The 14,983-nt window shown below is 37.3% G+C and overlaps 1 protein-coding gene across 1 annotated transcript; it reads left to right on the top strand.

Moving 5' to 3' along the window:
- Positions 1-2,872: 2,872 nt before the first annotated feature.
- Positions 2,873-3,832, top strand: LOC100023806 (olfactory receptor 1038-like). Its single transcript, XM_007497668.2, has one exon. The coding sequence runs from the start codon at positions 2,873-2,875 to the stop codon at positions 3,830-3,832; it is 960 nt and encodes a 319-aa protein (XP_007497730.2).
- Positions 3,833-14,983: the final 11,151 nt, after the last annotated feature.

The raw sequence follows: 14,983 nt of genomic DNA, 5'->3' as shown, positions 1-14,983 counted from the left end.
TATAAGTTTACTTAATCCTAAAAATGGTCCTGTGAGATAAACAAACAGCAATAATTATCCTCATCTGACAGGTGACACTAAAAGAGATGGAAGTCTGTGAAAATTCATGTGCATGATTAAAGGTACAACTCAGGCCTCTTAATTTCACTTCCATAACTCTTCTGCTAAGACTGATTAATTTAGGGACAGATGGAATTAGATCTCAAAGAATATGGTTTGGAAACATTTCTTTTTTTTATAAACTGTTACCTTCTGTCTTGTAAACAGTATTGCTTCCAAGGCAGAAGAGTGGTAAGGGCCAGGCAATGGGATTTAAGTGACTTGACCAGGTTCACACAGCTGAGAAGTGTCTGAGGCCAGATTTGAACCTAGGGCCTCCAGTCTCTAGGCTTGGCTCTCAATCCACTGAGCTCCCCAGTTGCCCCCAGAAGCTTTTATTTCTTAATGATTTTAGAGTGCAGTTACACTTAAAAGAAACTGTATTCTTTCTTCCCTTGAGGACCATTACAATTTATTTTTAATTTATGTAGTGTTTCATGTTTGGGCCCAAGGGAATATGAGAAGCAATAATAAATCACTGAGATATTTTTCCTGAATATTCTTGTGGTGAGCCAGAACAATCTGTCTACTAACAGGTAGGTCAGATGGATTGGGTGATTCTTGGCTCTGTTTCCTCTCCTTTAGATTTTTTCCCTCAGATCACATGAATATTCTGTTCAAGATAAAGTCATCTATACTCAAAGACAAAAAAAATAATTGTTATTCAGGTTCTCTGAATAAGGATGGTCCAAACTGTTCAAGCAGTCATAAAGAAGAAGCTATGAAATCATGGAGTTTGAGGGAAGAAAAAGTATTGTTCTTTAGTGTCCTTGAGTGGATGGATTATTCAACTTGGGGTCTAAAGAACAGAATTTGAGGTTTGGCTCTGAGGCTTATCTGACTTCTCCTGACCAATTTATGTCACCTCTTTCAACCTCAGTTTCCTTATCTAAACACAATGTTTTTACTATATTCCTAAGAAATATCTAAGGAAGGGAGGGAGATAATAATTATTTATAGAGTGCCTACTTGTAACATACTCTTTTTTACCAGTATTATCTCATTTGATCTCACTAGTGCTTGGGAAATCACCTGTAAACTTTAAAACTCAATAGAAATATATAATCAAGTTATCTACTTCAACTCTCTTTAAGCATTATTCAAACCACAATTTTTAGCTTCCCCTGGATTAGATTAACAGCTTTTTGATTGACTTCCTTTCTCCTACTCTTTCCCTTAAGAAATGATTCACCATTATAGTACTTTGCAACCAAAATATAATGCAACTTTATTGTATATGGATCACTTCCCTGTGCTTATGAAGATAAATTTAGCAAGCAAAGACTTTCTAAATACTCTAATAGATCTCTGATATGAGTTATATGGATACTCTCTCAAGTCATTCTCATGTGGGAGAAACACACCCAATTTTTTACCAAGGTCTCACCTCAAAAATGGCTGATCTAAACATCCATTTAGTCCAGAAGTAAGAAAATAATTTTATTTGAAGAAGTGATTGTTGTGGTGGTATAACAGCCTAATAGTTGGTGGAGTAGTCTGGTGGCTAATCAATTAATTTAAGGGCTGATCAATAAGACCAGGGGTAAGTAGAGTAGCTTCTTTGGAGCTTGATAGCATGGATTAGCAGCTCTTCTCTAATGTAGCAGCTACCTTTGAGGAGTGGGGCTACCACTGAAAATTGGCTATTTTCATTGTGAAGAAGCAATTTCCAATATGCAGTGGAAGCTTCCACACCATGTGGATCAGGGTCTGCATATTTATTGGGGTCTGGTAGTTTAGCATCTCCCTTTCCAAACACAAATTGCAATTTGTTGCCATAGAGAATAAGAAGCATGCACATAATTGAGAAATTCTTCTGGAATATTTGTGATGCCAAGGAGCAGGCTGAAAGTTACTCCATTGTCTCCTGATTCATCATTTGTCAGGGAGAGGTCTTGATGGCCTTCTAGAGTGATAAAATGGGAAGGAATACAGTAAATTGAAGGACCATTAGATATAATTAATTATTTTTAGGAACAATATAAGAAATTAATAGAACAAAGAAGACACAAAGCTGATGCCTAGCATAAAATGTTAGAGGTCTAATACTTAGAATGGATATATGAACAATCTATAATTTTCACTTGAATAATATCAAAACTATAGGTGTTGCAGTTGATGTTTAATTTGTGCTAATTAATGAGAAATGCAAGAATTCAGAGTATGAGGGTCATACTCCATTCAATTAAGAAGAAGAAAAGAATTTTATTTGAAATACAATTGTTTTGGGGTGGTCTAATAACCTAATAGTTGGAAGAATAGTGTTGGGGTGCAGAAATCAGGTAGCCCTATGGCCTATGGATGAATTCAGGATCTAGGAGAGTGACCTCTTTGAAGATAATAGCAGCTCTGCTATAAGATGATAGCTTCCTCAGAGGAGTTGAGTTATTCAGCAATGTTTGTTGCTTGAGTTTTCATTATAGAAATACAAACAGATATTTTTCCTAAAAACAAAGGACAAAACCATGGGAGTGACTCATTTTCAGTTATGATATTTTCTTATTCTGAGTTAATTCCAAGTATTTTGCTTTTCAGAATAAGGGAAGTGATACAGATGATGTTGTGTCATCCATCATCTTGTCAACCTTCATCAAAGCTATTGTCAAAAAGTATGCTCCTAGTCTAAAAGGTTTTTATTTTAATATGTTTATGTTTTTTTGAAAATGTATTGTGGCCTGAACATTTAAGAATTCAGCAGAAAAGTAAGTAAAAAAAATCAACATCATCATGTGTCTTCAAAGCTGGATCCTATATTAAGGTTCAAGTCCAAGAAATGGCTAGAGGCAACCATTCTCAAGTCACTGAGTTCATTCTCTTGGGACTCACCAATCGTCCAGAGCTGCAGGTTCTCTTGTTTATCATATTTCTCATCATATATTCTGTCAGTGTTGTGGGAAATCTTGGACTGATCCTACTTATCCAGGTCAGTTCCCACCTTCACACACCCATGTACTTCTTCCTTAGTCACTTGGCATTTGTGGATTTTTGCTTTACTTCCACCATTACTCCCAACATGCTGGTTAACTTTGTACAGGAAACCAATGTTATTTCTTTCCACGCATGTGCCATCCAAGTATGTTGCTTTATTTCATTTGTAAATATGGAAATGTTTCTCTTGGCTGTGATGGCCTATGATCGCTATGTAGCCATAGGGAACCCCTTGCTTTACACTGTTGCAATGTCACGCAGGCTCTGTTGGCAACTTGTAACTCTTCCCTATATATACTGCTTCTCTGTGGCCCTTTTTCACACTATCATCACATTCCAGTTTTCTTATTGTGCCTCTAATGTCATTAACCACTTCTACTGTGATGACATTCCACTCTTAGCCCTCTCTTGCTCAGATACTCATGTTAAAGAAATCTTGATATTTGCCTTTGCTGGATTTGATATGATCTGCTCTTTGTTAATTGTCATGATCTCCTATGTCTTCATCATTGCTGCCATCTTGCGAATTCGCTCAACAGAGGGCAGACTGAAGGCCTTCTCCACCTGTGGCTCTCACATGGTGGCTGTCACCATTTTCTATGGCACTCTCATCTTTATGTATTTGCAGCCACGGTCTAACCACTCACTTGACACAGATAAAATGACATCAGTGCTTTATACCACAGTGATTCCCATGTTGAACCCCCTAATTTACAGCTTGAGGAACAAGGAGGTAAAAGAGGCAGTTAAGAAAATTCTGGGAAATACCTGGTCACTTGTTCATTTCAGACTCTTGGGCAAATGAATGAATGCATGTGGTAGCAGAATATACTTCAGTATGCTACCTTGTAATAGTTTTAATTACAAATATTTTTGTTTTCATTCATTAAAACAATATCTATTGAATACTTCTTTGAGAAAGACCAGGTTACATTAATTTCTGAACAAAAATTCCTCACAAATACTTGAATGTCTTGAAATGACATCTTAAGACTTCAATAAAATGGAAACATTAGTTCATATTTCTTAATTTTGCTGTTTCTCTGAATGTGAATTTGAGATTTCTAAGAAATGAGAATATTTAGAAGGACTTCCGGTTAAGATGGCGGCTTAGAGAAAGCAAAGTTCAGATCTCCGGAAAACCCTTCCCGACCGATCTCAAACTATAAGCTCCTAAGGCGCCGAAATTCAAAACGATCAACAGCACAGACCCTGGGAACCCTCCTCCTGGACCTGGACCCAGATCAAAAGGTATGGCTCCCCTCAAAGCCAGAACCCGAGATCACTTGGACCTAAGGGGTAGGAGCGCAGAGTCCAAGGCTCCGGGAAGCCGCAGCCCGGCATGGCTCAGAGAGCAGGGTCCTCAGAACAACAACCCTCAGGGCCTTCTATCCGAGTCCCAGTGAAAGTCACTGCCTGGAGCTCCCACTGCAGAGAGTAGGGTCGAAACAACAGCAACCCTCAGGGTGGGCAAGACAGCCTCACGGGCTGGATCCTGCTATCCAAGTCTTAGTGAAAGTCCCTGCCCTCGGAGCTTGGGGAAGCAGCAGCCCATCCCCTGGCAGGCCGACGAAACAGCCTCATGGCCAGCGATTCTGAAGGCAACTTCCAGGAAGCAACCCGACCCAGAGAGCCTGGGGGAGAGTGTGGCCTTGTGGTCCGACCCTTCCATTCCAGTTCCAGTGAGGCATATTCAGTTTAACCCAGGGAAAGTGCATAGAACCGACAATCTGCCCAGGACTAAAGCCTCTGAACACCAGACAGAGATAAGAAAAGCTAATCCTCCACATTCAGAGATGGCAAACTCCACAGAAGCACAGAAGCCCCAAAATACCAAGAAAAATAAGAAGAAAGGGGTGACTTTGGACACATTCTATGGAGCCAAAATACAAAATACAGAGCAGATAGAAGATATACAAGAAAATGCTCCAAAATTTCCAAAGGAAATGGAAACTCTCCACAAACCCATGAAGAATTTGAATCAGAAATGACCAAAAAGATGGAAGCCTTCTGGGAGGAAAAGTAGGAAATAATGCAAAAGAAATTCACGCATCTCCAAAACCAGTTTGACCAAACTGTAAAAGAAAACCAGGCTTTAAAGCAAGAACTAATAAAGCAAAGCCAAAACACCAAGAAATTAGAAGAGAACATAAAATATCTCACCGACAAGGTGATAGATCTGGAAAATAGAGGGAGAAGAGAAAATTTAAGAATAATTGGACTCCCAGAAAAGGCAGAAATAAACACCAAACTGGACATGGTGATACAAGATATAATCAAAGAAAATTGCCCAGAGATTCTAGAACAAGGGGGCAATACAGCCACTGACAGAGCTCACAGAACACCTTCTACACTAAACCCCCAAAAGACAACTCCCAGGAATGTAATTGCCAAATTCCAAAGCTATCAAAAAAAAGAAAAAATCCTACAGGAAGCCAGAAAAAGACAATTTAGATATAAAGAATGCCAATCAGGGTCACACAAGACCTTGCAAGTTCCACTCTGAATGATCATAAGGCATGGAACATGATCTTCAGAAAGGCAAGAGAGCTGGGTCTCCAACCAAGAATCAGCTACCCAGCAAAACTGACTATATACTTCCAAGGGAAAGTATGGGCATTCAACAAAATAGAAGACTTCCAACTTTTTGCAAAGAAAAGACCAGAGCTCTGTGGAAAGTTTAATACTGAAAATCAAAGAGCAAGGAATACCTGAAAAGGTAAATATTAAGGAAAGGGGAAAAATGTTATCTTCTTCTTTTACTCAAACTCTCTTCTATAAGGACTACATTTATATCAATCTATGTATACTAATATGTGGGGAAAATGTAATGTATAAATAGGGGGTAAAGAAAGACCAAATAGAATAATCATTCTCACACAAAGATTCTCATGGGAAGAGGAGGGGAAGAAAACTCCTATAAGAAGGAGAGGAAGAGGGGGGGGGGGTTTACTTAAACCTCAATCTCAGGGAAATGAACTCTGAGAGGGAAAAACATCCAGATCCATTGGGATCTTGAATTCTATCTTACCCAACAAGGGTAAGGAGAAGGGAAAACCAAGGGGGGGAGGGGGAGAGGGAGAACAAAAAGGGAGGGAAAGAAAGGGGGGAGTGGGAGGGAAGAAAAAGGGAGGGACTAAAAAGGGAAACATCAAGGGAGGGGACAAGGGGGACTGATTCAAAGTAAATCACTGGACTAAAAGGTAGAGCCGAAGAAGAAAAGGTTAGAATTAGGGAAGGCAATCAAAATGCCAGGGAGTCCACAAATGACAATCATAACTTTGAACGTGAATGGGATGAACTCACCCATAAAACGTAGATGAATAGCAGAATGGATTAGAATCCAAAACCCTACCATATGTTGTCTTCAAGAAACACACATGAGGCGGGTTGACACCCACAAGGTCAGAATTAAAGGATGGAGTAAGACCTTCTGGGCCTCAACTGATAGAAAGAAGACAGGAGTGGTAATCATGATATCTGATAAAGCCAATGCAAAAATAGACCTGATCAAAAGGGATAGGGAAGGTAATTATATTTTGTTAAAAGGGACTCTAGACAATGAGGAAATATCATTAATCAACATGTATGCACCAAATAATATAGCACCCAAATTTCTAATGGGGAAACTAGGAGAATTGAAGGAAGAAATAGACAAGAAAACCATACTAGTGGGAGACTTAAACCAACCATTATCAAATTTAGATAAATCAAATCAAAAAATAAATAAGAAAGAGGTAAAAGAAGTGAATGAAATCTTAGAAAAATTAGAATTAATAGACATATGGAGAAAAATAAATAGGGATAAAAAGGAATACACCTTCTTCTCAGCACCACATGGCACATTCACAAAAATTGACCATACATTAGGTCACAGAAACATAGCACACATATGCAAAAAAGCAGAATTAATGAATTCAGCCTTCTCAGATCACAAGGCAATAAAAATAATGATTAGTAATGGTACATGGAAAACCAAATCTAAAACCAATTGGAAATTAAACAATATGATACTCCAAAACCGTTTAGTTAAAGAAGAAATCATAGAAACAATTAATAATTTCATTGAAGAAAATGACAATGGCGAAACATCCTTTCAAACCTTTTGGGATGCAGCCAAAGTGGTAATCAGAGGTAAATTCATATCCCTGAATGCTTATATTAACAAACAAGGGAGAGCAGAGATCAATCAATTGGAAATGCAAATGAAAAAACTCGAAAGCAATCAAATTAAAAACCCCCAGCAGAAAACCAAATTAGAAATCCTAAAAATTAAGGGAGAAATTAATAAAATCAAAAGTGATAGAGCTATTGATTTAATAAATACGACAAGAAGCTGGTACTTTGAAAAAACAAAAAAAAATAGACAAAGTACTGGTCAATCTAATTAAAAAAAGGAAGGAAGAAAAGCAAATTCACAGCATTAAAGATGAAAAGGGGGACAGCACCTCCAATGAAGAGGAAATTAAGGCAATCATTAGAAATTACTTTGCCCAATTATATGGCAATAAATACACCAATTTAGGAGAAATGGATGAATATATACAAAAATACAAACTGCCTAGACTAACAGAAGAGGAAATAGAATTCTTAAATAATCTCATATCAGAAATTGAAATCCAACAAGCCATCAAAGAACTTCCTAAGAAAAAGTCCCCAGGGCCTGATGGATTCACCTGTGAATTCTATCAAACATTCAGAGAACAGTTAATCCCAATACTATACAAACTATTTGACATAATAAGCAAAGAGGGAGTTCTACCAAACTCCTTTTATGACACAAACATGGTACTGATTCCAAAACCAGGCAGGTCAAAAACAGAGAAAGAAAACTATAGGCCAATCTCCCTAATGAATATAGATGCAAAAATCTTAAATAGGATACTAGCAAAAAGACTCCAGCAAGTGATCAGAAGGATCATTCACCATGATCAAGTGGGATTCATACCAGGGATGCAGGGCTGGTTCAACATTAGGAAAACCATCCACATAATTGACCACATCAACAAGCAAACTAGCAAGAACCACATGATTATCTCAATAGATGCAGAAAAAGCCTTTGATAAAATACAACACCCATTCCAATTAAAAACACTAGAAAGCATAGGAATAGAAGGGTCATTCCTAAAAATAATAAACAATATATAACTAAAACCAATAGCTAATATCATCTGCAATGGGGATAAACTAGATGCATTCCCAATAAGATCAGGAGTGAAACAAGGATGCCCATTATCACCTCTACTATTTGACATTGTACTAGAAACACTAGCAGTAGCAATTAGAGAAGATAAAGGAATTGAAGGCATCAAAATAGGCAAGGAGGAGACCAAGTTATCACTCTTTGCAGATGACATGATGGTCTACTTAAAGAACCCTAGAGATTCAACCAAAAAGCTAATTGAAATAATCAACAACTTTAGCAAAGTGGCAGGATACAAAATAAACCCACATAAATCATCAACTTTTCTATATATCTCCAACACAGCTCAGCAGCAAGAACTAGAAAGAAAAATCCTATTCAAAATCACCTTAGACAAAATAAAATACCTAGGAATCTACCTCCCAAGACAAACACAGGAACTATATGAACACAACTACAAAACACTCACCACACAACTAAAACTAGACTTGAACAAATGGAAAAACATTAACTGCTCATGGATAGGACGAGCCAATATAATAAAAATGACCATCCTACCCAAACTTATTCATCTCTTTAGTGCCATACCCATTGAACTACCAAAATACTTCTTCACTGATTTAGAAAAAACCATAACAAAGTTCATTTGGAAGAACAAAAGATCAAGGATATCCAGGGAAATAATGAAAAAAAAAACACATATGATGGGGGCCTTGCAGTCCCTGACCTAAAACTATATTACAAAGCAGCAGTCATCAAAACAATTTGGTACTGGCTAAGAAACAGAAAGGAAGATCAGTGGAATAGACTGGGGGAAAGCAACCTCAGCAAGACAGTATACGATAAACCCAAAGATCCCAGCTTTTGGGACAAAAATCTACTATTCGATAAAAACTGCTGGGAAAATTGGAAGACAGTGTGGGAGAGACTAGGAATAGATCAACACCTCACACCCTACACCAAGATAAATTCAAAATGGGTGAGTGACTTAAACATAAAGAAGGAAACCATAAGTAAATTGGGTAAACACAGAATAGTATACATGTCAGACCTTTGGGAGGGGAAAGGCTTTAAAACCAAGCAAGATATAGAAAGAATCACAAAATGTAAAGTAAATAATTTTGACTACATCAAACTAAAAAGCTTTTGTACAAACAAAACCAATATAACTAAAATCAGAAGGGAAACAACAAATTGGGAAAAAATCTTCATAGAAACCTCTGACAAAGGTTTAATTACTCATATTTATAATGAGCTAAATCAATTGTACAAAAAATCAAGCCATTCTCCAATTGACAAATGGGCAAGGGAAATGGATAGGCAGTTCTCAGAAAAAGAAATCAAAACTATTAACAAGCACATGAAGAAATGTTCTAAATCTCTTATAATCAGAGAGATGCAAATCAAAACAACTCTGAGGTATCACCTCACACCTAGCAGATTGGCTGCAAAGGAAAGTAATGAATGCTGGAGGGGATGTGGCAAAGTAGGGACATTAATTCATTGCTGGTGGAGCTGTGAACTGATCCAACCATTCTGGAGGGCAATTTGGAACTATGCCCAAAGGGCGACAAAAGAATATCTACCCTTTGACCCAGCCATAGCACTGCTGGGTCTGTACCCCAAAGAGATAATGGACACAAAGACTTGTACAAAAATATTCAAAGCTGCGCTCTTTGTGGTGGCCCAAAACTGGAATACGAGGGGATGCCCATCAATTGGGGAATGGCTGAACAAACTGTGGTATATGTTGGTGATGGAATACTATTGTGCTAAAAGGAATAATAAAGTGGAGGACTTCCATGGAGACTGGAACAACCACCAGGAAGTGATGCAGAGCGAGAGGAGCAGAACCAGGAGAACATTGTACACAGAGACTAATACACTGTGGTATAATCGAACGTAATGGACTTCTCCATTAGTGGTGGTGTAATGTCCCTGAACAACTTGCAGGGATCCAGGAGAAAAAAAACACCATTCATAAGCAAAGGATAAATTATGGGAGTGGAAACACCGAGAAAAAGCAACTGCCTGAATACAGAGGTTGAGGGGACATGACAGAGGATAGACTCTAAATGAACACTCTAATGCAAATACTATCAACAAAGCAATGGGTTCAAATCAAGAAAACATCTAATGCCTAGTGGACTTAAGCATCGGCTATGGGGGGTGGGGGGGAGGAAAAGAAAATGATCTATGTCTTTAACGAATAATGCTTGGAAATGATCAAATAAAATATATTAAAAAAAAGAAATGAGAATATTTAGGAGGGAGGGAGGTGGTTTAGTGAGTAGAGTAATGTATTGTAAGTTAGGAATACTTGATTTCAAATTCTGATACAAGCACTTCCTAGTGTTTCTGATTTGGGAAATTTCCTTGATCTTTCCCAGATAATTTACTTAATATAAAACAAATATAATAATAGTATATACAACAAAGGATTATTGAGACGCTTAAATGGGATGGAATGAGTAAAGTGCTTTTGAATCCTAAAAGTACTATATAAATATCGGCTTCCATTATTATTTAATCCTGCCTCAGTCAATAAAAAAGGTTATGTGGGCTTTTACTGACCTATGTTAGTACATCAAGGAAAATTTAAACAATGAGAGACAACACTCTTAACATCCTCAACTGATGATTTGCATTGATGGTTTGGCTCTGTCAGTAATGAATTTCATGAACTTGTTGGAATCTTAAGATTTATTGGTTTGGGATTTTAAAAGCATAGATATAGAGCTAGATAAGACCATCTGATCCAAAAGCTTAAAGAAGGCTAAATGGTTCAGGTAAGAAAAGAGTGAGTCAAAGGATTCATGTTAATTAGCAGTGACATAGGGCTTGTCAGTGGATGTTGACCCTTCAATGGAGGTAATATGAAAAAAGAAGGAGAAAATGAAAGAAGAAAGGAAGGAAGAAAGGAAGGAAGGAAGGAAGGAAGGAAGGAAGGAAGGAAGGAAGGAAGGAAGGAAGGAAGGAAGGAAGGAAGGAAGGAAGGAAGGAAGGAAGGAGAAATTTAAGGAAATTAAAATTAAGTAAATTAAAACACATTTATTGAATACCTACTATGTTCCAAAGCCATGCTAAGTTCTTCACAAATATCATCTAATTTGGTTCACCCAACAGCCTCTATTTTACAAAGAAATAAAATAAGGCAATAGAGATTAAGTTAATCATATAGGATCACACAACTAGTAAGTATCTCAGGCTGGTTTCACAAGTCATGTTTTCCTGATTCTAGGACTGAAGAGCTATCAACTACTGCACATCTATTTTTTTTTTTTAGTAATTGTAGTTAACAACAGCATCACCCTAAGTTGACCCAAAGCTAAGAAAAAGCCATTTAGGTTGACTAATGCCAATTGATATATAGTCTTTGATAAGGTCTACTCTTAAATGATTTTCATTCAGGAAGAACCTCCCTGCTTCTGGGCAGAAGCTGCCAGAATGCATTGCATCCAGGACTCCAAGATCACTCATGGAGCAATAAAATTAGAGTAATTTTACTTCTGAACAGTGTACTATTCTATAAAGATTTTTTTTACTGATCTATATGAGGCAGCTAGAAGCACAACAGCTTTGACAGGCCGACTAAACCTTGTGAGGGTAGCCATCGGGTTGTCTACCCCTGGTGAACCAGGGCTTTGCTCACCCAGCATGTGAAGACTGCTTCAGCCAAACAGGTGGAAGAAACCAGTAAGAAGGTTCAATGGCTGAGATGGCGACGCAGCAAAGCACTGTGAAATGCTTAGGGAGTGTTGGAGCACAAAGACAACACAGCCATCCAATGTAGCTGAGGAAGTCTCCAGGTGTAATGTCTTTTCATGCCATTGGACCGAGGCTTCCAATGCCTAGAGAGTGGGACAGTCTCTGTGCATGGACTTTTCCACTTAAATCTTCATGCACAAGTGTCTTTGTGCACAAAAATACACAAAGACAATTGTCATCCTTGGTTACGGAGAGACTACTACAAATAAGAAGCACAATGGAGACAGCACTAGTTCTGGAGTAAAGAAGACCTGAGTTCAAATTTGGCCTCCAAGATGTATTAATAGTGGAATAATGAGTAAATAACATCCATTTATCTCATTTTTCTTCTACTATGTAATTTCTATAACATTACCATCTACATTGCAGGGGTTTGGCAAGAAACAAAACATGTTACTTACAAAATTATTTAGGTCAATGATGGGCACAGGGAAAGCAATTAATGGTTCTTTTCTTCTCTTCCTTTCATGTTTTTTCCCCCAATCTCTTTAAAATCCATTATTTCACACAATCTCTGGGTTGGAAGGTCAGAGTCGCTCCAGTCAATCCCATACCATAGGAGGAATGTCTTCAATAATAATTCATGTCCAGACAACCTGTCTGAAGACTTCATAATTTTCTGAGAAATCTGATACTACCCACTATAATCCATTACACTTTTGGTTAAATCAGCAAGCATTAAGTGCTTATGATTTGCCAGACCCATGCTGTGTGAAACACTTAGAAAAAAAAAGAAAGAAAGACTTTCCTATCCTTGAGGCATTTATATTTTCTTGGAAAAGATAATGCATTAAATGGGTGATGGAGATGGAAAGAGGGAGTAGGAAAAAAAGGTATACTTTTTTAAAGTGTAATATAGGGTCCAAAAAGACAGGTGAAGAGGCATGATAGGATTATAGAAGTGAGCATGACTGCAAACATGCTCATTCAAAATGGGAGAAATTAGCACTCTGAGAATCATAATAGTGAAGGGATCGATTCACCACCAAGTGCATATATGGGGTAATTTAGAGGAATCAAGGATGGCCCTAAATTTGTGAGTATGAGTAAATATACTTCTTCCAGATAGAAGATCGTTGGGAAATTCCCCAGTTAGAAGAGGCAGTCACCAGAAATTTTTGGTCTTATATCCTTCAGGGTCCAATGGCAGAAGAGATGGTAATTTATGAAGTATCTTGTAATTTGTACAAATAAAAACATGTTTGTTTCTGATCTTTAACCATTTGACAGTGCCAAGAGTTTGGGTGGTGAAGACTATTTTCTGGGTCTTCAGTACCTCCAACTATAACCATTCCAAGTTTGGGTCTCCAAAGAAGTAACCAGGGTTTCTTGGTCCTGGGTTGTCATTATACAGTTGCCAAGGGAAAGAGTAGTGTGAATAGTGTTGATAATCTGAGTCCTATGGCACAAACATCTTTTTTCCTGTCTCTCTCAAGGTTCCTTGCTGTTGTATGACTTCAATTGCCCTATTGTATCCACAATGCCAACTATCTGCATTCAAATATCCCATCAGCTATAGATCTCATTCTTGATTCTTGAGATCTCTCTTTTTAATAAACTGTGTAGACTTGTCAAATTGGCTTCCTTGTTGTTCTTTATGGAAAATATTTTCTCTGTTCCTTACATGTTATAAAGGGAGTTGGTCATGCTTCCTTAAAATACATGCCTCTTCCACTTTGAATTCGAAGCTTATTTTAACTACCATCTCTTGCATCAGACTTCTCATAATTCTGCCCCACCTGACCTTAGATACAAGAAGAGTTTCCCACAACTTTCTTCATATATATTTAAATATTAGTAGATACTGACTTCCATATAGAATATAAATTCCTGGAGGGAAAGACCTTTGTATATTTGATCTTTGTATCCCAGGGTTCTCATCAAGTGACTGGACCATAAATAAATCTTTAACGTGAGTTTCTTTACTCCTCTAATTCAGTAATAAAACTACAATAGATGATATAAATTACACACATGTTAAGCATTACTCCTTTGATAATTTAGTTTAATCCTAAAAATAGTCCTGTGAGATAAACAAGCAGCAATAATTATCCTCATCTGACAGGTGACCCCCAAAGATAACGAAGTCTGCCTAAATCAATGTGTACAATAAAAGCAGAGAGGGAAAGTACAACTAAGGCCTCTTGACTTCTACATTGATGCTTTTTCCATAAGACTTCTGCTAAGACAGATTAACCTGAGGCTAAATGGAACTGGATCTCAAAGAGCATGGAGGCTGTTATTTCTTAATGATTTTAGAGTACAGATACAATTAAAAAAAGCTGTGCCCTTTGCTCCCTTGAGGGCTATTATGATTTATTTTTAACCTACAAAGAGTTTAATGTTTAGACCCAAAGGGATATGAGAAGCAATAATAATTCAGATATTTTTCTGAATATTCCTGTGCTGAGCCAGAATAATCTGTCTACTTACAGGTAGGTGAGATGGACTGGAAAATTCTTTCTTCTTTTTCCTCTCCTTTAGATTTTTCCCTCAGATCACAGTAAATATTCTGGTCAAGATAAAATCATCCATTCTAAAGTGAAAAACAACAAAAGCTTTTCAGTTTCTCTAAACAAGGGTTGTCTGATCACACAGCAGTCATTAAGTAGGAGTCATGGAATCATGAAATTTGAGGCAATAAAAAATTAATGATAAGTAGTGTGGCTGATTAGAAGGAGCTCTCAATTTGGTATTCAAAGACCAGGATTTGAGCTCTGCCTCTGTGACATATTCTCTTTCTTGCACTGCCCAAGTCATATCCCCTCTCTCAAACTCAATTTCCTTATCTATCAAATGGAAATGATAATGTTTTTACTATTTTCCTTACAAATTTGTAAGGAAGGGAGAAAGAATAAATATTTAGAGTTGCAACTTTTAATGAACTAAATATCTATAACCAGCAATATCTTTTTTGATCTCATTAGTAGTGCAGAAATTAGCTAGAAAGTAGAAAACTCTATAAAAATAAGTCATCAATTTTTTACGCCCACTCTCTTTAAACATATTTTTCCTAACCCCTCCCATTTTTATAGTTTCTCCTGG

The sequence above is a fragment of the Monodelphis domestica genome, chromosome 6, assembly GCF_027887165.1.
Source record: "Monodelphis domestica isolate mMonDom1 chromosome 6, mMonDom1.pri, whole genome shotgun sequence".
In the NCBI taxonomy this organism is placed as follows: Eukaryota; Metazoa; Chordata; class Mammalia; order Didelphimorphia; family Didelphidae; genus Monodelphis; species Monodelphis domestica.
Note: the sequence above shows the minus strand (reverse complement) of the source record. Positions and strands in the feature narration are given on the sequence as shown.

Excerpts from the sequence above, each read along its gene's own strand:
- LOC100023806 (XM_007497668.2), top strand. The coding sequence starts at position 2,873 with ATGGCTAGAGGCAACCATTCTCAAGTCACTGAGTTCATTCTCTTGGGA.